The sequence below is a fragment of the Akebia trifoliata genome, chromosome 3 (assembly GCF_017979445.1).
Source record: "Akebia trifoliata isolate Shusen 1 chromosome 3, ASM1797944v1, whole genome shotgun sequence".
Lineage (NCBI taxonomy): Eukaryota > Viridiplantae > Streptophyta > Magnoliopsida > Ranunculales > Lardizabalaceae > Akebia > Akebia trifoliata.
The window spans coordinates 39,089,544-39,117,286 of NC_141377.1; the positions used below are offsets into that span (position 1 = coordinate 39,089,544).

The following is a 27,743-nucleotide window of genomic DNA, read 5'->3' on the forward strand; positions in this document are numbered from 1 at the left end:
AAAAATTAGACAATTTACAATTCTTAAACTTATTTTGACGGGGTCAAAAGTTTCAGGATGGGCTTCCTCAATGTAAAAATCATCCTCACTAAAAATCAACTAATTTCAAACTTTTAATCCATATAAGACAAAATAATTTGGTCATGGCGTGGATTTATTAATTTGTGAGATACTTATATATTTATCCATAAGATATAAGAGGTAATATCCTTTTAAGTATAAGGGCATACTTGTCCATGTTCAAAGAAATGAAAGACATATTTGTCAATGTCGAAAAAAATAATTTTCAGCATCGAGATAGTACTTAATTTTTTTTACTTATTTTTAATAATAAACATTAAAAATATAAAGTAAATAAAAACGTCATTTTAATAAAAAGTGCTGAATTTTTTTTTTCAATAATAAATACTGAAAAATAATGCAAACAAAGACCGCCTAAAGATAAATAAGGGGTAGAAGTAGCTCTATGTGTATACGGATCCTGTCCTATATATATATAATAATAGTAAAGAGAAGATAAGAGCAAACTTGCCCATCTTCCCTTCAATTAACCTTCACTCTTCTTGGACTAAGAAGCAAAAGTGAGACCTCTTTCATTGCTCTCTCTCTCTCTCAAAGTATGGAGAAGACCCAATTAGAAAAGACATCAGGAAAAGCTATACGATGCAAAGGTTCATAAAATCTCATTAGTTTTTAAAGTTCTTTTTCTTCATAAATTAAATTACTTAATGTTTTCCTTTGTGAATAAAACCACAGCTGCAGTTTGTAGAAAGGCAGGAGAGGCGTTAGTAATAGAGGAGATTGAAGTAGCACCACCTAAAGCTTGGGAAGTTCGGATCAAAATTCTATGTACATCACTGTGTCACAGTGATCTAACCTTTTGGAAAATGGATGTATGTTCAAACCACAACTACAACCATTTTCATTTTTTTTTCTTTCTTTTTCAATTAATTTTATTTATAACATAAGTTTCAAAGACTAAAACACCCATTTATACAAATTTCTTTGTTTTAATTGGATTCTTTATTTATTATTATTTTCTTTTCTTTTTGCTTTTCAGGGGCCACTAGCACTCTTTCCAAGGATTTTCGGTCACGAGGCGGTCGGGTAATTCCTTTAAACATCTCTTCTTTTTGTATTTTTTTTTTTCTTGGATCTGATAGTAACATTTGGGCAGTTTCTTTTTTTGTTTTTTTGGATCGATTATGATTTTAAACTAAGTTTTATTTGGGCTGTCCCATAGGTTATCTCAGAGTTCTTTGAATCTTCAAAAAATGATGATAATGGTTTTAATTTTTTTTATATTTAAAATGGGCTAATTTGTTATAAAATAAAATAAAAACGAAAATCTTTTGGCACTAAATGCATTTGCCGGCCCTGGCAATGATGTTCTTGGTTGATAATTTATTGGTAATGGTTGATAATTTTTTTTCATTAATTAAATATGTATTTAACTTTTATGCAAAATAATGGTTTATTTATTTAAACTTCCAAATTTGAAACTTTACATTTTAATTAGAGTTGTGATAATCTGACTATCCCACATGTCAAACTCAATCGACTACCTGACATGATAAATTTGAAAATCGTAGATCTGCATTTCTCAAGATACATGATTCCTTCGAGATACACTTTTTATGATGAAATGCGGCCATGCATCCTAAGAAGTGCAGATCTACAGTTTTCAAATTTATCACGTCAAGGTAGTCGATTGAGTTTAGCACGTGAGGTAGTCAGATTATCACAATTCTTTTAAGGAAAATGTTCAGCACCCAATCATTTACCCAACATGTTTTGTCTTACATGGGTTAAAAGTTTTGAAATGGGCTGATTTTTTTTTTTTTTTTGTTAAGATGATCTTTACGGTTAGAAGATCATCCCCACAAAAAATCAGCCCATTCCAAAACTTTTAACTCCATATTTACAAGTTGAAAAATCGTGAATTGTCTATTTTTTGTTAATTAAACTTCTAATCCATGTAGGACAAAACATTTTGGACAAATTGTTGGATAAATGGTTGGGTGCCGAACCGGACCCCTCTTTTAATTAACTTCGAATACCATTCATTTGAGTTAAGATTAATTTAGCCATTTTGGGTCTATGGACTGCCACAAACGTCTTGTCTCAATGACGAATAAAGTGCAGTTGTCTCGAACAAGGTAAATCGTAGATGATTTTTACTTGTATCACGAGGAAACACATCTATGGTTATGTGAACATCCCAAGTCAGACTTGTGAGAATCACAATAAATTATTTTTGTCATTTCAGCATTTTTCTTAGATTATATATATAAATAAAGATTAATAGATGGACAGTAACAGGATCTTATTTTATTTACCCAATAAATATTAAAATAATTATTTTAATTAAAATATATACAAACTCCCAATCGATCTAATCAACATAACGTGCAAGATGAATCACAAAAAGTCTTCGCACCGTTCAAGGCTTGGATTTAGTCATTTTTTGAGAAAATAAATAAAAGATTTTTTTCTTCCTCTTTTGATCATAGACTTTTGAAAATGGATGACCTTTTGAACCCCTAAATTAAAAATCAAACCCAACCTTGAACATTTTCTTCTTTCAATTCATTATTAGTAGTTTTTCTAATTATTTTAGATTCCACGTGTACAAACCGTCATGGAACTTTGGTGAGTTAGTCTTAGACCCATAGCTCAATTTGACACAGATCGTGGGTTCAAATCCAACTTACCTATTCAAAAAATAAATTAATTAAACTATGGTGACTTATTTAGTCCTCAATTTTTTTATTCTAAAAAAAAAAAAAAAATTCATGTAGTAGTTGATTTTGTGAAAACTTAATTTTCCAAGTAAATGCGATGAGATTCGCCCCCATTTCAATGGTGCAGAGTTGTGGAGAGTCTCGGAGATAACGTGGTGGATGTTAAAGAAGGAGACACAGTGGTTCCTGTGTTCTTGGCGAATTGTGAAGAGTGTGTAGATTGCAAGTCGGGGAAGAGTAACATTTGCTCGAAATTTCCCTTTACAGTTGTTTCGGGGATGCCGAGGGATGGCACAAGTAGATTTATGGATTCCAAAGGAGAGGAGGCTATACATAATTTCTTGGGTGTGTCGAGCTTTGCGGAGTACACAGTAGTGGATATCGCTCATGTAGTCAAGATTGGGCATGAAATTGGTGTAGACAAGGCTTGCTTGCTTAGTTGCGGGGTTTCAACTGGTAAGACTAATTAAACATGTTTATTTATTGAAAAAATTACTTAAAAGGACTCTGGCGGAGGGACTTCTTTTTAAATAATCCCTTAGTTTTAGGTGGTCTCTTAATAGTTCATTTAGTGAAAAAAATTCTTCTTAATAGTCCCTTTATGGCCCTATCTTATCTCACGTTATAAATTTTTTTGAAATACCCTAACAACTCATTTTCTCATCTTATTCACATAATTAGGTTTTCCAATGGCAATTACGATCATTCTTGATAATTTTTTAATCGTGAATGACAAGTGGAGAATGATATTTTTTTAATTTTGACAATTTATAAAAATAAAAAAACAACCAATGAAAAAGTTAAAAAATAAAAATAAAAAAAGATTTGACTATCCATTTTGAAACTTTTTTTTTTTTTTTTTTTGATTCATTTACTAAATGTACTATTAAGAGACCTCTCAAAATTTAGGGATTATTTAGAAAGAAATCCCTCCAACAGAGTCCTTTAAGTAATTTCTCCTTACTTATTGGGATATATAACGAGAAGATTTACCTAGCATCAAAGTGAAAAAATTGCGAAATAAAATAAAATTTTGGAACACATTTATAATGTCGAGTTCACCAATTTTTATTATTAGGTACAACATTTTTCTTGTTGAACTTATCACTTTTTATTGTCAAGTTCAACAGTAATTAAATATAAATTAAAAGTGTTGAGTTCATCAATAATTATCGTTAAACTCAAAATATTAATATCAATTATTGATGAACTCGAAGCTTTGAAGTCATATTTAATTACCGTTGAACTCAATAATAAAAATATTGAATTAGACAATAAAAAGTAGGGAACACAATACTGTAAATGTGATTCAATTTATTTATTAATTTTTTTCACTTCGATGTTGGATAAATCTTCTCAAATTACCAAAAATGCATATATCATAGTTGTGAAACGTACACTCAAATCAAAAGGTTACAAAGTAATCATAAATATGTATATATATATATATATATAGAATTTCAACTTTGTTCTTCATTTTTTTTTATAAATCGTAAAAACAAAACATCTAATATTCAAAATTAAGAATATATTATTATTCATTCATCGTTTTCGATAAAAAAATATCGAAAATGATCGTAATCACCTTTAGAAAACCTAATTATGTGAAGATGAGAAAAAAGGTAGTTCAGAAATTTCAACAACATTATAACGTGAGATGAGGTTAGGGATTATTAAGAAAATAAAATTATACTAATTTATGGCTCCTATACACTTTCATGTCAAGATATGCGATATGAGGTACAATCTTGAGGTCACTTTAACATTATTTTCTTTAAAAAAAAATGGGTCTTGTTAACATGTGCACTTAAAGTTATAAATACACTTTGGAAATCAGATCTTGTATTGAAAATGCCCTTGAAGAAATCATTTTTTTATATTAAAATGCGATGCTCATTCCCAAAGTGTATTTATTGCACTTTAACGAGTGTCCTTAGGGCACATGTTAACAAAACCCTACAAAATTGAATAATGATGCATGCACGCGGTCTTAGTACATGATTGGGCATGGGATTGGCATGGCAAGGGCACAAAATCGCACATCTTTATCTTTTTCTTGCATATCCCGATGAAAATGATCTATGATTATGTGCCCTTGCCACGTCATACGCATACCAAGGCTGTGTGCAATCAACATGACTCAATTTCAGCTTTAATAATAGAACAATGATGAATGCACGCTTTAAATTATATGTTGTCTATACGCGGTTGATGTGGCAAGGGAACAAAACCATAGATCTTTTTCTTGTGTATCCTGAAGAAGAAAATCTATGATTTTGTGCCCTTACCACGTCAACCATATATGATTTAACGTGTGCATTTACCAGGGCTCTTAATAATGACAACTACCCACTTGGCATACTCAATCAACTCTCCTAACGTGATAATTTCAAAAATCGTAGATCTATATGTTTTAGGATATACGATTCTCTCAGGATACATTTTTTGATGAGGAAGTACAGTTAGTGTATCTCAAAGCATACATATCTACGACTCTCAAACTTGTCACATGAGAAGAGTCGATTCAGTACGCCATGTGGGGGAGTCATGTTATCATCACTCAATAATTAATGCAAAATGACTTGAACTGTGATCCGGCAAATTGGATAGTATGCACGGGTCCTTATCTTGCATCAAGGTTGTACAAGAAATCAAAGAAATTAGGTATGAAAGCGTCCCCACAGCTAATCTAAAAAAAATCATTTTGAAAGAAAAATTACCCCACCTTCATGGCGACCAATGCAGTATTATTGATGTCAGCCTTATTATAAATAAAAAGTTAAAAAAATAAAAGGTTGATATTTTGTGTGTGAGAAGTACAGGAGTTGGTGCAGCATGGAAGGTGGCAGGTGTGCATGCGGGATCCACAGTTGCTATCTTCGGCCTTGGAGCTGTTGGACTTGCTGTAATTACTAAATTACCCCATATATTAGTGATGATTTACGGTTCAAATTACTTTTGTGAATTGTACATTCTCCGAGGGCGAGTCAGCTTGACTCAGTTGGGATTCAAGTAGACTCAGGAGTCTATTGAGTTGTTTTATAGCCAACTCAAAAAATTGACCGAGTCAAATTGACTTGAGTGAAAAAGTCATTTTCGTATCTTCTTTCAAATAAGATTTTTCTTTTTTTTCTTTTTTGGGTTCAACAGATTTTTTTTAAATATTACCACTTTTTTTTTTACGTTAATTGTATTTTGGGATTCTTGCGTAGAAGTAAAATACTGTCATAAATATTTTTTGAGAGGTGCTATTGCCACACCAACTTTTTAAATATATATTAATTTAGTTTGATTCACAGGTTGCAGAGGGTGCAAGGATTCGTGGAGCATCAAAAATTATTGGAGTGGATATGAACCCTGATAAATTTGAAATTGGTAAAGTTGTAACATACCAAACTTTTAAGATTTTTTTTATATTTTTTTATCGTTAGAATCGTGGGATTTACTGTAAATTAAAGATTATTATATAATTGACAATGCAGGGAAGAAGTTTGGGGTGACTGACTTTATTAATCCAAAAGACTTTGGAGAAAAACCTATTAGTGAGGTTAGTCTATTAATGTTCGTGTCTAATTTTCCTCAATTAAGGCCATTGAGACCAACTAAACGAATTACATTTTATTTTATTATGTTGAAAATCAAGTCTTCTGTTATTGAAAGTGGATTCATAATCTCTATTAATATTCTTTTGAGTTTTTCTCTCTTATTTTAATATATTAGTCCTTTTAATTAGGGTTATAATCGATCTTCATTGAACGTACTTAAACATAGTCAATTTTCTTTTAGTTAATAGTCTATCTATTGGTGTTACTCTCACATTGTTTTCGAATGTTTAATTTATCTTTCTTAGTCTTTTGCGCATATCATCTCAACATATTTTTCCTGCTATTCTCAATTCATGATTAACATGACACTTCTTGACTCATTTCTATAAAGCAAAAAAATTAAAAACCATTGATGAAAAATTACTTAAACTAAAAATCCCCAATCAGACTAATTTTTAGATATTTAGACTTTTCTAGCTTGATCAATAACTGTGGCCGCGATGATACCCATGATTGGTCACTAATACTTACCCTAAATCAATTAACTTTAGTAAATAAATATCAAAATAATTTTTACAGTTTATTGTCTAACATTATGCTCACTATTTGATCTGATCTTAAAGATAACTCTAATGTCAGGTTATTAAAGAAATGACGGATGGAGGTGCTGATTTTTGCTTCGAGTGCATAGGATTGGCTTCCCTCATGAATGATGCCTTCTCTAGTTGCCGATCGGTTCCTCTCTCTCACTCTTTAATTATTAATGTTGAAATCTACTCTAGTCCACACTCTTTCAGCCCAGTCTTCATGGGGACATTCATGTGTTGGTATGTCTAGGAAAGAACAACAAGAGTTGGGTCTAGGAGTAAAAGACCCATAGTTTTAATGCGTAAATCTCTTGACATGGATTCTCATTCACTGGTGATGATAACACTAATGAACAACTAGTCTACAACAATGGTGTTAGAGCGGAAGTATCATAACCCAAAGATTAGAGTTCAGTATAGGGTAGCCGGTAGATAAGGTTGTATGTAATTAGTAAGAGTAATGCTAGAGTAACTCCAGATTGACCTCAATTCACACTTTGCTGATGTGGAGGTGTGTAGAAAACCATAGATGCTTTTCATCGGGATACGAATGAAAAGGATCTATGATTGCGTGTGTACCTCCACATCAGCAAAGTGTGAATTTAGGTCACTTCAGCAAGACCCAATTTGTAAAGGCTAATGTAGCTTCACCTCCAATAAAATGTTTGACAAAATTCAACGACTTCGATCAAGTCAGGTGGTTAAACCCTGATCTTTTTCTCTGTTTTTTCTTCCTTGATCCTTATTTTTCTGAGAGCATTATATATATATATATATATAGGGAAGCGTTCGGCGCAAAACATTTTGACAAACATTTTAAAGCCGTATGTATATATATATATATATATATATATAAAGAGAGAGAGAGAGAGAGAGAGAGAGAGAGAGAGAGAGAGAGAGAGAGAGAGAGAGAGAGAGAGAGAGAATTACTCACTAAAATGTCAATCCATAATTTCACAAAATCCCTGATTAATCAATCACACAAACCCGCGTGTTTCAGGGCATCCCCAATTTACAAAATTACCTATATTAGGTTTTATGCGATTGGTCTTCCAGGACTTTGTGAAATCCCCGTTGACTTTTCTATGAGCAAAAAAACCCTATGAGAGAGAGAAAGGGGTGGGTTTTTTACTACTTTGTACCTGATTTATGTTGAAGTATGGTTCAAAACAATTAGACCCAGTCCAAGTGTGTGAGTGTGTTTTTGGGTTAATGCAAGGTAATTTAGGTTGGACTTGTACCTTATGTAAGTTACCCATTATATAGTATTTTTAAAAGGATTTTTTTCTTTGGTTGTCAATCTAAGTCTTTTCTATAGAAAAAGAGTAGAGAAAGTGAGAAAATCAAAGATAAGAGAGGTTGAGAGGTTTGGGAAGATTGAGATCTAGAAGAAGGTGAAACTAAGCAATAGAGGTGTTTCCTTATATCGATTTGTCCAATTTTCTTCATAGTGAAATCGAGCTTCAAAGCTCATACCTCCATGAATATAAGTTTTGGGTGAATCATGTAAAATCTCGTATTGTGAATATTGTGTTCATACTCTTTCTTTATGTGATTCTTTATCTTCTTTGTATTTACTATTATTAGTTGGATCTATTTTTCATTGTCATTATCCAAAAAATATCTTGAAAGAGGTGGCATATAAGGTGTTTGGTTAAATACCTAATAGGTGTTTGATCAAATTACTAAGTGAGTTTCACAAAGTAGTTTACAAACAAAACAATTTAAATATCCCACTGTTGTTGTCAATACTTTAATTTTACAAAATGAAACCCAAATAGCTTTAGAGATTTGGGTTTTAAAACAAAATGAAAAACCAAGGAGGGAGCAATTTTGAGTGATCCTTTGATTTCTTCCTTGATTACTCTTTCACACTCATAATCAATTCTTTTAGAATATCATATATCTGCATGCAATACATCATTTTTATTTCCTGTCTTGTTTTACATACTAAAAAAAAAAAGGGAATACAAAGTGTATGTGGCCGTGTAAGCTCTCCACAATATATTTAAGTGGAGTATGCCACATGGACATGGGAAAAAAAGTAGGAAAATGCTGGAGTGACGTTAAAATTGACATCGTTTCACATGGAATCATAGATGCTTTTCATCGAGATACAAGTAAAAAAACATATATGATTCTTTGCGGGCCTCCACATCAGCAATGTGTGAAACAATGTCAATTTTAATGTCACTCCAGCATGACTCAAAAAAATTTGCTCACAGACATTTTCCTCACAATGCTCACTGGATCCGGGATCCACCAATCACATTAGCCCGCATGTATTGAGGGGCATCCCCAAATTTACAAAACTACCCTCATTAGGCTGCAGACATCATGCAGCAGAGAGCCTGTGAGGAAAAAGTATGTGAGCAAAAAATTGCTAGCCACATAGGATGACACTCAGTATGCATGGTGAGTGAAATCCTGCAGTGGCCAGTAATAGTGCCTAGTTAAACGAATGGGCAGAGAAAAACAAATAACTGATAAAGCATGTAAGGTAAGGTACGGCAAAGAAGATAAATTTGGTTTGTATTGTATTGGAATTGGATATGTAGGGATGGGGCAAGACAGTGATATTGGGTGTGGAGATGCACGGTGCTCCCATAAGCGTGAACTCCTACGAGATTTTGAGGGGCAAAAGCATCACTGGTTCTTTATTTGGAGGAATCAAAGCCAAATCTGATATCCCACTTCTTGCACAAAGTTATCTTGACAAGGTCATATTTCTCTCTTTATTTCACGGTTTTTACTGTTAATTTCTCTTTCTGATATAAGTTCGAAAAAAAAAAAATTTACAATAACAAAGCTAGGGATACTTAATTCTTTGACATATACATCTTTTCACTAAAAGAAAAATATATCGACAGACAATCAGAAGGGTCGTTTAGATTAAAAAATAATGAATGAGAATGAGTTTTGGTCCATATTTTCTGACCTACTCGATCGAGGATAACCCTCAAATATTTAGATCCTCTTTGTATAGAAAGTGGAATGTAACTTTGGGAGAAAATTTTGGCATTAAAATTTTTACCTTCTAAAAGTAGTTTTAAAATTAATCTAAACAAATTTTTTTATCTTTTCAACTTCTGAAAGTAAGATAAGTTATTTTTTTCAGTGTATCCTAACCAGCTCTTAGAAGGCAATGACCACAAGGTCTAAATTTATTTTAGACCAACTAATTAATGTGGTTGGGGCCAATGACTAAATTTATTAACTGTTGAAACATGTTTAAATGACCCAAATTTATGCCAATGTGATACTGACATGGTTTTAAATCTCGTCCAAGACCGAGACGACTTGTCCGATACATCTCCGTTTCATCTACCAATGTGACGAATAGATAAGTCAAACTCGTTGGATGAGATTTAAAACCATGGTTCATTTTTCTCACTGTGGAACAAGACGACTCAAACGTATCGGAAAACTCTTTCGAGACAAGACGTCAAAACGATTTTTAAAACCATAGATACTGATCCTACAAAATCAATTACTGTCATCTAATTAATTATTGGACTTGAATTTTGCAGGAGCTTCAGTTGGACAATTTCATTACTCACGAAGTGGGATTCCAAGACATAAACAAAGCCTTTGATTTACTGATACAGGGAAAGAGTCTACGATGCATTATTTGGATGGATAGATAGACAGATCACTTACCTATGTTTGTTGTCTTCCCTTCAATTCAATCCCATTTGGTGGCAAATATTACAATATTATAATAATTGGGAAAGCAAGCATTGAGCATTATTCTTACTAATTGCATACAACCTCTTCGAGATTACGGTACTTTTAGACATTGGTCCCACATTTTGGTAGGGCTTAAAATGGTTTGGGTTTCGATCAGTATAAGTATATCCACATTCAGATCCGTATATGAATTCGACTCAAATCCTATTAGCAAAAATCATATCCGAATCATTTTGCTTTTACTAAATCCAGATCTGACCAGATCAAATTACTTGATTCACGGCAGATAATTTCAGATGTTTCATCATTTTCTTGTTATATTTCTTTCCTAATTATTATATTATTCTATTTTACTCTTATAATTCTTTTATTTTATAAGAATTCAAGTTTTATTAAAGTAGCATTAAAAAAAATATTTTTAAAAACATAAAAATATAATTTTCAAATCTAGATGGGTGTTGGGATGGATCCGTAACTGATCCAGATCCGACTAGGATCAAGGGACATCAACCCATATTCAACCCATTTTTATTCTGGTCTAGTCCAAACGATCCAAACCCTCTAAATTCAGATAAAATTCAGATAAAATCGGACCCATAGGCTTTACCAACTAAGCTAGCAAAGTGTACTATTAGGCACGTTTTGATTTTGGTTAGGTCTGATTCATGTTTAGGGTTGGGATCGGTTTGTAATATATAAGAATATTTTTTCTAGTTGGTCTGGCCCGCTAATAGGCCCAAATTCTTGTGGGTCAGACCAGACTTGGTATTTTAATTAAGTCTATCCGGCCCGACCCATTACAGCCGTAGGATTGTATACCGATTGTAGGATCTAGTAAATTCGATATTAAAAAAACAAGGGTGATTTAGACATGCCCCCCTATGTTTTGCTAAATATTAGAGATGCCCCCTATATTTTGAAAATTATGACATGCATTCCTTGACCTCAGTTTTTCTATATAGACTAAGGGGAAAAGACTTGAACACCCTCATATTAAACCTCTAATAAAAAATCTAAAATTTTCTTCTAAAAACCAATCATTTTATATATCATTGGATAAAATTTTAACTCTCATAAACTGTCTGAAGATTTTATTTACTTCAAGTCTCCAACCTTCAAATCTCAAGGCAAAATAGAATTTTTTGAAAAATATAAAATAATGAAATTTTAGATTGAAAAATCTAGGATTTTCTACAAAGAAGTCAAGGTAGAAAAGGATGGATTAAAATAAAGTTAAATAGATTAAAGCTACTAGGAGTTGAAGAATTTAAAAATGACTTGATTTGGGAAGAAAAAAATAAATAATATTTTTAAAGAAATTGAAAATAATAAGATTTTGGGTAGAAAAATCTAGGGTTTTATGTAAATGATTAGTTTTAAGTAGAAAATGATGAATTGAAGATTAAGTTTGAGTAGATATACAATGGAGGTTAGAGAAATTGAAGATGATTGGTTTTACGAAGAAAATTATAGGTTTTTGACTAGAAGACTTAGGTCACTTAGTCTTTTTTTTTTACTTAATCTATTTAGAAGACTAAGGTCAAGGGATGCATGTGGGGTATGTCTAAATCACTCAAAAAAACAAAAAATGATTTACTTTTGAAATATGTGTAAGTCAAATGTTCAATTGTTGTAATTCCAAGGGAGTGGCTCAATGGCAATTTTGGATCCAATAAACGGTGAGAGTCTGTAAGTTGTGTTTGATACCTAGTATAAGCAATATTTCCTCAAGGCCACTCCCTTAGTTACCTGCTGTGTGTGTGATGTGTGGGCATTATACATACTTGGGGAAGGGACCCATATGCCTTGGCTACAACTCTGACTCATCCGGTCTCCCTAGTCAAACGTAAATTTGGACTCCTCGTTATTAAAAAAAAACTATTCAATTAATGTCAAAATAGATTTTTGAATTATTTGACTCATCCAAATAGGATCAAATTATCTAAGTCAAATTGAATTTCATGGGTATGGCTACCCACAACGATTCCAAAAATCAAGAATGCTAGGGCTTTATAGTTTGTGTAAGTCATACATTACGCACATCACCCTTGGATAGTTTGTGTAAGTCATGCGTAAATGGCAACTCCATTATTGAACTAAATTCTAATGAGTCGTCCACCACTCTTAACTTTTAGTGATTTAATTTATTTTATTAATTATAATTATGTTTATTAAAAAATTTTATTTTCTTCAAACTTTTCTTTTACTTGCTGCTCAACCGAATATTACTTTTCCTCATGATTCTTTCATTTCTTACGAAGGAAACTCTCATTTTTTCTTTATTTTTTCCTAAAGAAAAAGTTATTAGCTAAAAGTTTGATTCTTGCATTAAGAGGGAAAGTTGAAAAAATATATATACATAGAAATGAATTTGTATGAGAGAAAAATAAATAAAAAAATATAATATTTCTATTTATAAGTTTATCTCTAATTAAACTTACGACTGGTGATAATGTGACGTGGTTTTGATGCATACCTTTAATGCATTTGCTCACAACCCGACAAACGTTTGACATGTGATGCGAATGACATCAATAATAAAGAGATTCTCTCTCTTGCCTATTGCCCACATATTTATTTTTTTAGATTTTAAATCTTAAAAAGGGTGGTTAAACTCACATTGATTATCCCAATTACAATCCAACAACACAATCTTTCAGATTTTATGAAAATATTTATAGTCAAAATAAAAAAATTATTTTTTGAAATTGATTTAAGATGTTTAAAATGGACGGCTAGCTAGTACTCAAATTTAAAAATAAAATTCAATAGTGAAAAAAAAAAATTTTTTTTTTAAGTTCACATAATTTTATCTTCTACAACTCCATTACGTCGGATCATATTTTTAAATGTCACAAGGTGTTCAGAACAAAAAAAAATTTCCTTTTTCACTATGGGCCGGGAGAGAAGATGGCGTCAGGCGAGTTAGCCAAAAACTGCCTCGAATTATTAAAATTCTGAACTTATAGATAGATTCGTTGAGAATTATTTGAAGAAAAATATAATAATGAATAAGGTGGAGTCGTTGAAAAACACCTAATTTTTTCAAGGCTGGTGTCGATAAAGCGTGACATCGCTTAATCCGAAAAGCGGGCCGGTCAGAACAAGCTCCTGCCATCACTTTTGAAAGGTCGTTTTTTTTTTTATATTGATTTGGTCATTTTGGACTTACGAGAGATGGTCTAACGTCCACTAACGGGCTTCGCCTAACTGCCCAAATCTCTCTTTCCCCTAAATTTCTGGCTTTTCAGAAATAATAAGAACCATCATTAACGATTAATATAGCATCCTTCAAGTCCAGGTACTAAAATTTGCTTTCATTTCTCCTATTTACTCGGTCAAAATTTACGTTTTCAGAACTGGGTTCTTGGTTTTGTTGGTTTAATTTCCGTTGGTTTATGTTTGTTTCATGTTTTAACCATTTTAGTTTGATGGGTTCATGTTTTTGAATCCATTCCTTGGTCCTGTATCTGTGAATTGTTGATTTTGGTGTTTAAGTTATGAAACTTTTTCGATTCCACTTCGAAATTGATCTAAAACCTCTCTGCGTCTAAATTAATCGAAGTGTACCCAGCATCATCAGAAAAAACTGATTTAAATTTGCTCGAATGAAGACCCGCCAAGGTCACAAATTTAACCAACGAATCCTCCTTCTCCTTCTGCTGTTTTGATTTTTTGTATAATTTGTTCAAAATTTTCGAATTGGGTTTTGTAAAATTGATTGTGGGTTCTGATAATTTGAGCTAGAAACGTGTAGTCGGGTGGAACGAGGATGCAACAACAGATGGGTCATCTTCAAGAAGAACTAATGAAAGCCAGGGAACAATTGGCGGTAGTAGAGGAGGAGAAATATCGAGCTCTCGATGAGCTTAGAGAGATGAAGAAGGTCGCTGAAGCAGCTACAACGAGGCTCGGTGAGGCCTTGTCTGCTCAAGCACAAGAGAGGGATACGTCCCGAATTGAAGAATTGGAGAAGGCAAGCATTGAGTCGGCTAAGAAGAGAGACCAAGCGTGGCAGCTCGAACTCGATATGGTCCATCAAGATCTCACCTTGGCCTTGGAAGCCAAAGATGCGGCTCTCAAAAAGGCAGAGGAGGCAAGGAACACGGGTGAGACCAATGCCAAGAGAATGATGGAGCTCTTAGCAGAGCTCGGTTCTATCAAGGAATCATGGGCTACTTCAAGAAAAGAATTGGAGATCAAAGACAAGAGTATTGAATCCCTAAAGCTTGAATTTGAAAAGTACAAACATGTCGAGGGAGAATTGGTGGAGAAAGAAGCCTTAATAGAGAGATTGAAACAAGAGCTGAGTAATACAAGAGAATCAGAATCTCAAACAGTGGGTTTCTTATCTCAAAGTAAATTAAGAGTTGAGACACTTGAGGTAGAAATGAAGAAAGCAAAGGAATCCGAAACCAAAATGTATGAGTCGTTGCTTAGACAAACAAAACAATTAGAACAAACCGAGTTTTATCTTGAAGAAGCCAAGATTGATGTCACTTCTCTTCAAGAGAAGGTTGAGAGCTTGGAGGATTTGATCGGGCAAAGTAGTAGAGATCTTGACGTGTCTCATAGTTGTCTAGAGAAAGCAAAGCTTGATACACATTCAATAAAAGAAACCGTCAAGAGTCTCAAGGCTGAGCTTCAAGTTGCGAAGACTGAAATGAAGTTTGCTACTGAGGCTGAAGAGAAGAGCAAGAAAGCAATGGATGATCTAGCAATAGTCCTTATAGAAGTCACGGCGGAAGCCAATGAGGTGAAGGGGAAGCTCAGCTTGACTCAATCTGAGCTAGAGAATGCGAAGGAAGAAGTTGAACATTCGAAGCAAATGGCGAAGACTGCAGAGGAGAAGTATGGAGGGCTATTGGAGGAAGCAAGGAAGGAAATAGATCAGCTTAAATGCCTAGTTAAGAGACTAAAATTAGAAGCTGAGGATTCAATTTTGGCTTGGAATGGAAAAGAACTTGAATTTGTTAATTGCATAAAAAGAGCCGAAGAGGAGAGCGCAGCCACAAAACAAGAGAACAATAGATTGACAGAGCCGTTGAGAGTGGCTGAGAACACGGCTAAGGCAATAAGGGAAGAAAATTGCAAACTAAGGGATATACTCAAACAAGCTATAAACGAGTCTTCGGTTGCAAAGGAAGCTGCGGAGATCGCTAGGGCTGAAAATTCCCAACTCAAAGATAGCCTATTGGATAAGGATGATGTGTTGCAGAATCTTATTCGAGAAAACGAACGTCTTCGAATCAATGAATCAGCTGCACTTGAAAATATTAAGGAGTTGAAGAGGTTGCTTTCAACGACATCAACATCGGATAAGAAATCAGAGGAGAGGGATTTGGGAGTAGTACTTAAGAAACAGCATTCATTGTTAAAGGAACCTAAAGATTATAAGAAAATAACTGAAATTCTTACTCTAAAATTTGAGGAAATAAAAATTCCAAACAGGTTCAAGGATGAAGATGAGGACCCTGAAAAGACTGAGATGCTCAGAGGTTCGATATTCGATGTGGTGGATTCACCAGTATTAGCTGCCCCTAGTCACCACAAAACGTCGTCTTCGGTATTCAGTAATGATGATGAATCGATAAACTTGGAAGATTTAGATCATTTAGACGGGACTCAGTCCGATGATACAGATAATGATAGGAACTCACAGAGAAAGAAGAAGGCGTTGTTACGTAGATTTGGAGATCTTCTTAGGAAAACAAGCTTTCATAAAAGGGAACCATCGATTGGCTAAGTGCTTGTAAGTATAGCCAGCATTTTTTTTTTTCACAAATATTTGATTTTGTTATGATTTTGAATATAGTTTCTTTACTTTCTTTGGAGAAGGGAAATAACAGCCTTGTAAATTACAATGTTTGAAATACACTTACTGTCGTCTTTGTGAGTTACAATCTGAAATGTGAATATCTTTTGAAGGGTTCACATGATTATATTGTTTTTTGGGATTCTTACATGTTTCTATTGACTGCCATCAATTCTTACAATATGTAATTCCGCTTGTACGTTTTCTTTGAAAGTGTGGCTCTGATTTTGTGATGCTCACAATGTTTTAAACAAGGATAGAGAGTCCAATGAATTGAAGATGAGAAGTAACTCTTTGCAATAATTCTCACAATGGTAAGCTATCCCAGTTACATCAAACATCAACAACGTTTGATGTGTGTTCGAGCGATGTGTGATCGATCTAAATTATTTATGTTGGATGTTTAATTTCCGGGCTACAAGGTGATAATCAAGTGAGAGTTTAAAAAAATTCTATCGATCACGCTCATTCCAGCCTTCCCAGATGTCCCCATTGCATGAAGAGTCAGTGTCGGTCAGTCCAATGCCTACATTATCATTGGCACCAGATCTTGCACCAAAGATGGAAGCCATACGGTTAAGAGGTTAATGCCAACCGAGGTTCAGGAGCCATGGAGAAAAGGATTATAACTTTAATGAATGATACAACCCAACTTATCTTTGGAGAGTCGTGATAATCTGACGCCCCCCTGCCATAAACTCTCTGACGTGGCAGTGACAGAACTATTGATCTTTCTCTTTGAGATACAGAAGGAAAAAAGATCTATGGTTCTATCACTGCCACATCAGGGAGCGTATAAAAAGTGTCAGATTATCATTAGTCATCTTCGGAAGGGACTGTTACTCATCATCAAACAATGCATCGTCTCGTTGAAATGCGAATTGAGTCTATTGTCCTCCTAAGCAAGCTTTGTCTTTGTCATCATAGCCCTAATAACAGATGATACAATGTTGGATCGTACCAGTTCAAATGTGATGGATCTTCTCAATTTGCGTGGATGAATTTCATCGATTGGTTGGGGCACACACATTTACATCCTCTTTCAAATAATTGGGACACACATTTAGGGAAGCGAAGAACCAAAATCTACATAAATAAGGACAATGTAATCACTTGAGAAAGCAAACTAGAAACGTAAGATACTCCAAATGAAATCAGAGGTTAGGATGACCAGCCTCCAGCGTGAGTCATATGTGCATTAAGCTTGACATAATCTGGTGAAGGATCCGCACCACTCTTTCTGATTCTATCATCTCCTCTCTTTGTTGCATCAACCCTCTCGATTTTTTTTTTTTTTTTTTTTTATTTTAGCTCGAGACTAAATATATATCTTCCTAAAACACACAAAATGCAATGTTATAATAACAAAGCAGAAATTCAAATCAAACGTTACGATTAAATCCTCAAAATTGTGAGTGTCATTCTTCGAACTGATTCATTGACACAAATAGATAGAAAGTTACATCTAAAACTTTGAAGTCAGGAAGTATATCATTCTCCATTCACCATTCACTGTCATAAATCAGGTAATTCCCATTGAAAAAAGCCAAATATGTTAAAAGACGCGACAAGAGGTATTTTTGGTATTTTAGTACCTTCAGTAAGGTGACTTGAGGCATTATGAAAGAAAATTGGGAAAATATGTGTACACATAGAAGACAATCCTAGATTTCGTGCATTTTAGATGATCAATCACATGATGTCGCATGATTTGAGAACATCTCAACTTACAAAATTACCCACAAAAACTCTTACTACATGTGACATCCCATAATTAATCAATTCGGAATTCTTTGAAATCTCACTACCAAAAAATTCTTAGAAAAAATTTGCTAACTGAACTATCAAGTAAACACCCAAATGTTGTTGGATTAGGAAGTAACTTAATTGGATTGATAACATGCCCTTGATCATGGTCTTCCATTAAGAGATTCATAAAAATGATGGAAATACTCTCATCTATCTTTATCATAAAAATGATGGAAATACTCTCATCTATCTTTATCATAAAATAGTGCTTCTATTAACACATGGGTAACCAATCAAATAGGTAAAGGGTGAATCTCCATTTCATGGAGCTGAATATGACGAAATTCTAAATTTGGTACTGTTGATTTTAATTCCCAAAACATGCATTTATCATTTTTATATAGCCTACAAACTATCATTTTTATATAACATATAAACTCGTGAGTTTTACTTTTAATATCTACCAATAGTGACAAATTCACTCAAAATAATATCTACCAATAGTGACAAATTCACTCAAAATGCATGTTATGTTTTCGGAACTTAAACTGCTTACCGAAAGCAGAATTTGGCCATTAGTTTTTGTTTTATTGATAAGAAAAAGAAATACAAAGAAAGTGGGTCAAGGTGACCCACCCCCCCCCCCCCCCCCCCCCCCCCCCAAAAAAAAAAAAAGGAAAGCAAATAAAACAATCAACAAACAGTCGAAAAATACTCTTCGAACTCATCAGAAAATATTGTGTTAAAAATTTTACACCAATAGAATAACAGGGCAGGAATCAAAAGAATCAACCCTTGAATTTGGACATGCGTCGAAGTACGTTTTGGGAAAAATCCCATAAGACTTCAATGAGAAGTCATTGACGAAGTAGGCAGACACAATAGACTTTAATACTCTTCTCGTGTGTTTTGTTTTGCTGGATTCATAAAATTGACTCCCAGAACTCAATTTTATGGCATTGTTTTAACATGAACGCAGATAAGAAAGATGGGACACATCAATTCCAGGTTACAGCAACCAGAAGATGCATTTATTAATCCTATTTGAAAACAACGAGCTATTAAAAATTTTGGCTTGTTTGTTGCTGAACTAATTCATTAGTCGAAACGTGGGAAGGGAGAGGAGACATGTTTCACATAAAGCATTGCCATAGTATTTACAAATTTGCATCTGTATTGGAATTTGGAATGTCTGCGTGTGCTATTCAAAGCTGAATAAAAATACGTTGAAGAGCACCATCATTAGTAGCTTCCACAAACCAGAAAAATATTATAACATGAATGACATTAATCACATTGAAAGACTTGAGTCTCATCTCAAAAACAAAAAACTTAGAAATAATCTCCCCAAAAAAAAAAAAAAAATTCTGAACTGCACACCATTACATTCCATAGATGAGTCTGAAGCTCCTAATTAATTACTGTTACTCGCTACTACAAATTATATTAATCATCAACTAGCACTATTATTATTTTTTAAAAAAAAAAAGCAATAAAAACTTAACCTCGCTCCTAACTTCCTCTCAAATCTCACCATCTTAAGCCCTCTCACCACGTATCCTCCTGGCCAATTGGATATCCTTGGGCATGATAGTAACACGCTTAGCGTGGATTGCACACAGGTTCGTGTCTTCAAATAGCCCCACCAGGTAAGCTTCTGCCGCCTCCTGCAGTGCCAATACAGCATGGCTCTGGAATCGCAAGTCCGTCTGTGTTCAAAGAAGTGCAAAACCCCTTCTTTATTACTAATTTAGAATAAGAAAAAACGCATTCAACCAAAACAACAAATAATACTTGCAGGAAAATAAAACCCCATCGCAGATAAAATGAGACATAGATCTAACCACCCAAACTGAACTACAAAATTTACCTTGAAATCCTGAGCAATTTCACGGACAAGCCTCTGGAAGGGTAACTTCCTGATCAAGAGTTCAGTACTCTTCTGATACTTGCGAATTTCACTGTAATTTGTTACATAAACGGAAAAATATTATAATCTAGAAGTCTATCACAGAGAGATGAAAGAAGAATTCATACCCAATGTACAAAAAAACAAAAACAAGTAAATTTTCAGAAAAACAACATTTTATGTGAGATTACCGAAGGGCAACAGTTCCAGGGCGGTATCTGTGGGGTTTCTTAACCCCTCCAGTAGTTGGGGCGGACTTACGGGCAGCCTGGAACAATTAAAGAACATATACTGAAATTCAATTTTCAACAACTCTTCAAGAAAATATCAATTTTAAATTTTTTAAAGAGAAGAAATATTAAATTCAACCAACCTTGGTGGCGAGTTGCTTCCTGGGAGCCTTTCCACCAGTTGATTTACGAGCAGTTTGCTTTGTACGCGCCATCTGCAATTGCGACACTCCAAATTAAGCAACCCAAACTTTTCTTGCATAACAATACTTCCTCAAAATCATAATAGAATGACGAACGACTCACAAAACCATTATAGAAAAAGAAAAAAAGAAAAAAAAACAAAGCCAAAAAACGAATTTTTTTTTTTTTTCCTTTATTTGCCTATTTTAATTAGAACCCTCTCACAAGTCACAAATAGATCAAATTGCGTAATTACCGAACAATCTTCGTTGTATTTGGGGAAATCGTACAAAATACCCCAACAATAACAGGATCAAAACCCTAATTTTCAACGAAAATAGGAGTTCTAACATAACTCGCAACAATGATTCACTAAAAAAACACACAAAGAAATTCAAGAACAAACAAAAAGACGATTGGTGGCAAGAAGATAACAAATTTAAGCATTATTCATGAAACCAAAACTAGAAACCCTATCTTCAAAACCAGCAAAAACAAAAAAAATCGAAAAAGAATACAAACGACGTTGCCAACAAACACGAACCCTAATCTTATCTGGATATAAAATTAATTAACAGGAGAGAAGACGAGGGAAAACATACCTCTTCAGCCTTCAAACGGAGGAACTCTTCTCCCAATTAACCAAACGAATAAAAGTTCTGACGAACTTAAGGTGAAACACTATTTATAGCCTCCTTGAGACGGCGAAACGTTACTTTTGACGAACGATGTGCTTTATTCGACGATCCAGATTTGTTTCGATTGTGTTTTCTCCGGTTGGAAATCAACGGCAAATATTAACTGACCATGTGTTTTCTTGACTATAGTGGACGGCTGAGATTTGTTCTTAGCATATGGTGCGGATCGCTGAGACTCAATACACGATTCCTATTGGTGGAAAATTGTTTAGTTTGTGTTGTTTTGGTGTTCGAAAACATAAAGGGCAGGAATGGTCGGAGACCAACTCAAACTTCTCAGCACGGTCAAAGAAGGAAACTACTTTGAAGTTTGAATCGTATTTGAAGTCTATTTGGAATTTTGATGATTTTGAGGATCACCCCTCTATGTTGTGGTGAATATTTTAGATAACCTCTTTGTTTTCAAACTAACAAGATATCCCTTGACCTCGGTCTGCTTGATAAACATACGAAAATGACTTAAATGCCCTTATATTCAATATCTAGCAAAAATAGATGATTTTCTTTTCTATTAATAAAATCACTTAGGACCCATCTTTATATTCGTATGTAAAATATTTTTCCCTCCTCTTCAAACTTGATATTCTAGGTCGTGCAAATTTCTTTACTATTATAATGAGAGAAGGTAGAGTAGAAGTATTTCAACACTAGAATTTATATCTCACAAATGCCCTTATTTTTACATTTAAACTTAATATAATCAAGACTAGGGGTAGGGTTTAAAATGGGTCTGATTTTATTCGAAATCTGAGTGATCCGAATTTAGCGAGTTTGATTATTTCAAGTATAACCAGATTAAAAAAATGGGTTGGATATGGGTTGATGTCCCTTGACCCAAATCGGATCTGGCTCGAATACAAATCCATTCATATACATGCATTGATTTGAATGATATATTACTTTGCAAGTTATATTTTTATATTTTTCAAGTTGTCTATCATGAACCAACCGATGTTAGGCATAATGGTTGAGCCTCTCATAAAAAATGGTGAGGTCATAACTTCAAATCATCTTTTTGTCACACCTTCAATGATTTTCCTTGAAATAACCTAAACGATGTGAAATTGTTCGACCTGAATCAAATACTTGGTTGGATCATGTAAATACATGATTTTCGAATCCAAATATCACATGTACGAGGATTTGGAGTCGCCACCATTTTTTTTTTCAAATAATGTCTGAATGGGCACTCAGAATATGATTTGGGCACCCGGAATACGATTTTTGATAAAATAGTTTTTCCTTCGAAATGACTCTCGTATAGATTAAGACATTGATCCACCTAAGGTATAGATAAGGGTTCAATTGGAGATAGGGGAATGTATTAAGCACTCTCTCTCTCTCTCTCTCTCTCTCTCTCTCTCTCTCAAGTGATGGTAACCTTAAAAATGTGGTCATTTTTTACATAAAAAAATGTCGAATGATCAACTACTTGTACCATTAAAAGCAAGGAGTTTGCTATCGGCTCGAATTATAAAGATAATCTCATTGAAAAAGATATTCCTCATCAACATCTTGTCTTAGGAACATAATTTTGAAAATTATCGGTTAATGCCTATGGGCCCATTCTCATGGGTTGAAAAGGGCCCAGTCACTGATGGCCTCAAAACTAGTTGAATGGGGTATGTGCAAATCGTGTTTAGGGATTTAAAATGATTTTTGTTGAAAATGGTTACAACCCCTACACTTTCGACTGAACCAAGGTCCAATCTACCAGAGGTAGGGGAGGGTGGACATTCTCAAAATAAAAATTAAAGAAGTGAGGGAGGAGGGTAGAAGAGGGAAATGGAGAAGGGGGTGCAATACTCTTGACTTTTTACCCACATTAAGACTTGATCCTTGTTTCCTTCCTTATTCTTCTTCTTCTTCTTGCTTCTTATTAGATCTTTAGTAAGATTATGTGAGTTTCTTTTTAAATAGTACGAGGTAATGAGAGAGGAAGAAAGTTAAGTAAATAAAAGTTTAGAGTTTTCATTTTTTAATAATTTATTAAGGCATGAGAGCATGAAAGATTGAGAAAGATGACTTGAGAGAGAGGTTCAAGCGTGAGTTTTTTTAAGATTGATAGGGGGTTTTTATAGGTTTTAAGGATGGCTTTTGAGGTTAGAAATGTCGAAGTAGAAGATAAGGGAGAATGGCATGAGGTTTAGGCATGGAGTGTTGGTCATTTTGAAGTTGGAGAGAGGTAACTTGGTAAAAGAGGGTAGATGAGTTATTTTTGATCCAAACACATAGATAAAATCCAATTTGATTGGTTAGACAATCCCTTCCTATGTTGAATGTTGGTTTAGATTGAAAAGTGTGGGTGTTTAGCTAAAATAATGATTTGTGTAAGGGATTAGGTGATTAGATTTTTGAAGGGTGGAAGAGATAGTGACATGTGTCCAATGGTATGGGGTGAGTGGGTTGGGTGAGTTGATTAAGAAAATTGGGGTGTGGGGGTATGAGGATGACTTATGGAGTGTTTTGAAAAGAATGATATGGGGTTAAGTTATGACGTGGGGTGTGGGGTGTGGTATGGGTTGCCTAACTTTTAGGAGTAATGATGAGGTTGGGTATAATGATTTTGAGATATGGGTTGTGATTGTGACAAGTATCCATCATAGATGATCATTGATTGTATGAATCTTAATTAGCTATGATCATGGACATGGGTATGGATTTGGGTTAGAGTAGGGGTTTGGGCTTAAGATTAAGTAATGGTTTAGGTTGGGTTGCATTTAGAATTAATTTAGGTACATTGGACTTAGGGGTTGGGTTGGACTTGATTAGATTAAGGTTAGAATGATAATAAGTTAAGAAAATGATGGGGTTTAGATAAGCCTTATTGTGGATCCATAGGACTATTGAGCGTCTTAGGGTCTTTGATTTAAACAAAAATGAACAAATTTTGAAAATTCGGGCCCTTAAGCCCATTGACTATTTTTTTTATAAAATTCATTTTTTTGCCTTTTTTTTCAAGTAAGGCATGTTCAAATTGGGGTGTTTACGGATCAAACTTGGATACGGGTTTAATGAAAACAAAAAAATTCCAATACGGTTTTAGTTAATAAGATTCGAATCAGATTCAAATTCAGAATTGAATTTGAATTTAAAAAAAAAAAAAAAAACAAATATGGATATATTCATATCCAGTATGAACTTAGGATATTTTAATCCCTAGCTATGGGTGCAACTTGGTTCAGTTCAAACTGAGAATCGAACCAAACCAATGATTGTGGACTGGTTTGATTCGATTGGGAACAAATTACAATTTGATTATGGATTAAGAAAATGAAAGATCAATCAATTTTTTTTTTGTTCTTAGTTTAAAGCTTGTATAGAACCAAACCAAATCAAGAATCAAACTCTTACTGACATACTACCTTTTAATGATTAGCATCAGTAAATAAATTTCTAACTTTTAAGGATTTAAAACATAAATCAGTGACTTCTTAATGGCTTATTATATGAAATTTATGTTCATTTTTTTTTTTTCATTAAAAACATGTTGCTTCCAAGTAGATTTATAGGATATTGGCATTCCATGGGACCGAACCAAACCAAATCGATCTTTGATCAGTTTGATTTGGTTCAGTTTTATGGGCAATTCAATTTGGTTTCGTTTCCTATTTAGTGGAACCGACTTATGTCGATTTGGTTCTGATTTGGCCACAAGTTGAACCAAGTTGCACTCCGAATCAGGGTCATTTTTGTCAAAATAAGGAAAACTGCAAACCATTAACGAATTGTGTTGTTTAGTTTTCAAAATTACAAAAATAATGAAATCTTGAAAAATCCTTCAATCAACATTTTAAATTTACAAACAAACCTTTTTGATACATATATGTTTGCACATGCCACCTTCATATAGTCATACTTAAAGAAAATGACATGGTTTTAGGAAAATGAAAGATGATGAAATTTTAGGTTGAAAATCAAGACATTTATACAAGAGGAATTAGATGGATTGAAAATGAGATTGAATAGCTATTTGTTTTAATCAACAATCAACTCATATCTTCTGCTCTAAGCATAGCCTATTATAAAAAGCTCAACACTATTTTAATCATGCCTCAATGGAACCACTTCATTTGGAATGTGTTGCGCAGAAGCATAACAATAGGAAAAGATAAAATGTAGTTCAACAAATTGTCAACATCCACACTGGAGAGGGAGATCAATCCACTACCAATGACAAAGATTACAAACTCTCAATAGTCTACAACTATCTCAGTTGCTAGTCCGATCCTTTGCACTCGAAAAATAATCATTCATTTATTATTAACTTCTCAAAGTCCATGCCTAACTTAGGAATAATAGGCATCTTGTAACAGAGTAACATCATATTCCCATACATTGACAACCATGAGTTGTCATAAACTGCAATCCCTCTTTGTCCTCGTTCCCCTTAAGGACTCTGCTACAACTCTTGTATTTCCGTCTACTCAAGTAGACCCCCTATTTCAAGCCTAAGAAGTTGAGCTCTTCCAAAATGAAAGTAAAGGAGAACCAAACTATTGAGTTTAGCTCACAATCACCCTCCAACTTGATGTCGAAATTATTTATTTCATTGTATATAAGGTAGTCATATTCTTACGCGCGTGAGCTCCCTCATCGACATGTATTCCAAATAAAGGCATATTGGAGTTGTACTACATGTGTTCAAAAAATTTGGTGTACCTCCTAAAGTTGTGTCGAGTGTAATGGTACTCAAAAGTGGTACCTAAAATGATGGAATTTTCCAAGAAACTCAGATTTTGGCACTAGAACATAAGATACTCGATGTCTCTGTCATATTTTATGGTGTGATACACGATATCAATAATTAGAGTTTTATTGTAGATTTCCCATGAAATAGATGCCACGAGACTGGTTTTCTTATTGTTGAATCATAATTTAAGTTCGGAGCCATGAGAGTGTACATTTTCAAAACCTTGGTTATAGAAAAAAATAAACATTTTTTTTAGTCTTTTTTTTTTCTTCTCCCATTCGGATATTTTCCCCATGAAATCTAGAATGTTGTGGTTTTGGATTAAGAATTTTTCAATTTGATTGGATTTGATATTTTATAAATTCAATTAAATTTCAATGTGTAAGGAACACGTGCACGGCCATTCACTAGTATATAATAAAACACAATTGTAGGACCCCCCTCCCCCCTTTTACAGTTTTGTGAGAGAATAAAAGTCCCATCCAACTACAAATTTGAGATGATAAAAGTTCATCCAGCTACAATTTTGTGGGATCCACCCTATTTACTTTATTATTTTTTTCTGTTCATCTCTTCAACTTTGTTTTATTTTCTTCCCCCATCCATTTTTTTAATTATATGTCGATAATTTTATTATATTTCCTCCTTTACCCCTTTAACTCACTTTATTGTCTTTTATTGTCTTCACCTTTATTAATAATACTTCTCAAACTTTTTTTATACCCTCCGAACCTCAAAGATTTTTAATAATACCCCTTAAACTTTATTATTTTTGAATTTTTAACCCCATTAGCCTTAAAGAGGATGCTTGTGCCTTAGTCATAAGTGAACTCTAGTTTATATATTGTTTATACTTAGAATTTTGATTATTATATTTTTTTTTTGTATTTAACTTATTTTTTTTGTTAATATTATAATTTGTATACTTGATATATATATGCACAAGCGAACCGATTTTGGGAACCAAATCGCACCAAGAAATGAATTATCTTTATCGACTGTTACAATTAGGTTCATTTTAGAGTGGTGAACCACTAACTCGAATTTTGAGCGAACCATCAATTTAAGTAACATAACTCTCACGCCTATTATATCCTTATTCCTTGATTCTTATATGCACTAGTGCTTAAAATGAGTTGATTTTGTCTCAGGGTAAAATTGTATTCATATCCAAATTTATTTATATGGACCCAAACCCCATATCCAACTCAAATATTACTAGACAAACCATAACCAAATTATTTTGATTCCACTCAATCCAGATCCGATCGGACTGAATTGCTTGATTTAGGTCGGATCGAATTAGATAATTTCGGATAGTGCAATATTTTTCATTCTACACTTAATTTTTTAATTGTTATACCATTCCATTTTAGCATTATAATCATTTTATTTTATAAGAATTTATGTAATATTAAAGTAATAGAAAAATATATTTTTTGAAAATAATAATAATAATTTTGAAGCAACATATAATTAAAATCTAGACGGATATATCGATGGTTCCATATCCAAAACAGAGTACGTATGGTGCATCAAATCATACTAAGCCCATTTCTTTTCGGATCTACTCCAAGGACCCAAACCCAATAAATTTGGATTTTGATAAAATCCGACGTATTTTATACCCTAGTTACATATGTTGCAACAAAAAGAAAAGGAAAACATAATTAGAAAGTCTTCACTCGTTCAATACTCGGTTGATGTGGCACGGACGCAGAACCATAGATCCATTTCATCGGCATACCCAACTTCAATCTTTTATGGAGATTTGTAGTTATGTATCCCGAGAAAACAGATATATGGTTATGTGTTCGTAGTTTCGTACCACGTCAGCCAATTATTGACCCAGTGAAGATTTCCTAGTTAGAATATCAGCACTAAAGAGAAAAAAAAGCCC

General features: G+C 33.6%; 3 protein-coding genes across 5 annotated transcripts; 2 read left to right on the forward strand and 1 right to left on the reverse strand.

Moving 5' to 3' along the window:
• Nucleotides 1–508: 508 nt before the first annotated feature.
• On the forward strand, nucleotides 509–10,632 carry LOC147406849 (alcohol dehydrogenase-like 1). 3 transcript variants are annotated; one of them, XM_086435138.1, is made up of 10 exons: nucleotides 509–671; nucleotides 757–893; nucleotides 1,061–1,107; nucleotides 2,872–3,200; nucleotides 5,567–5,649; nucleotides 6,032–6,119; nucleotides 6,227–6,291; nucleotides 6,929–7,024; nucleotides 9,435–9,596; nucleotides 10,407–10,632. In XM_086435138.1, exons 1-10 carry the CDS (start codon nucleotides 620–622, stop codon nucleotides 10,521–10,523), a joined length of 1,176 nt encoding a protein of 391 aa, XP_086291264.1. In that variant the 5' UTR covers nucleotides 509–619; the 3' UTR covers nucleotides 10,524–10,632. The 3 variants fall into 3 exon arrangements, with proteins under 3 accessions (XP_086291264.1, XP_086291267.1, XP_086291266.1); XM_086435141.1 differs by having other exon boundaries at nucleotides 6,044–6,119; XM_086435140.1 differs by having other exon boundaries at nucleotides 510–671; nucleotides 763–893.
• Nucleotides 10,633–13,458: 2,826 nt separating this feature from the next.
• LOC147406850 (WEB family protein At5g16730, chloroplastic-like) lies at nucleotides 13,459–16,529 on the forward strand. The gene has a single exon (XM_086435142.1). The coding sequence runs from the start codon at nucleotides 14,339–14,341 to the stop codon at nucleotides 16,310–16,312; it is 1,974 nt and encodes a 657-aa protein (XP_086291268.1). The 5' UTR covers nucleotides 13,459–14,338; the 3' UTR covers nucleotides 16,313–16,529.
• Nucleotides 16,530–19,398: 2,869 nt separating this feature from the next.
• On the reverse strand, nucleotides 19,399–21,362 carry LOC147406851 (histone H3.3). Its single transcript, XM_086435143.1, has 5 exons — nucleotides 21,055–21,362; nucleotides 20,413–20,484; nucleotides 20,231–20,307; nucleotides 20,001–20,091; nucleotides 19,399–19,839 (listed from the first exon to the last, which is right to left on the reverse strand). Exons 2-5 carry the CDS (start codon nucleotides 20,482–20,484, stop codon nucleotides 19,669–19,671), a joined length of 411 nt encoding a protein of 136 aa, XP_086291269.1. The 5' UTR covers nucleotides 21,055–21,362; the 3' UTR covers nucleotides 19,399–19,668.
• Nucleotides 21,363–27,743: the final 6,381 nt, after the last annotated feature.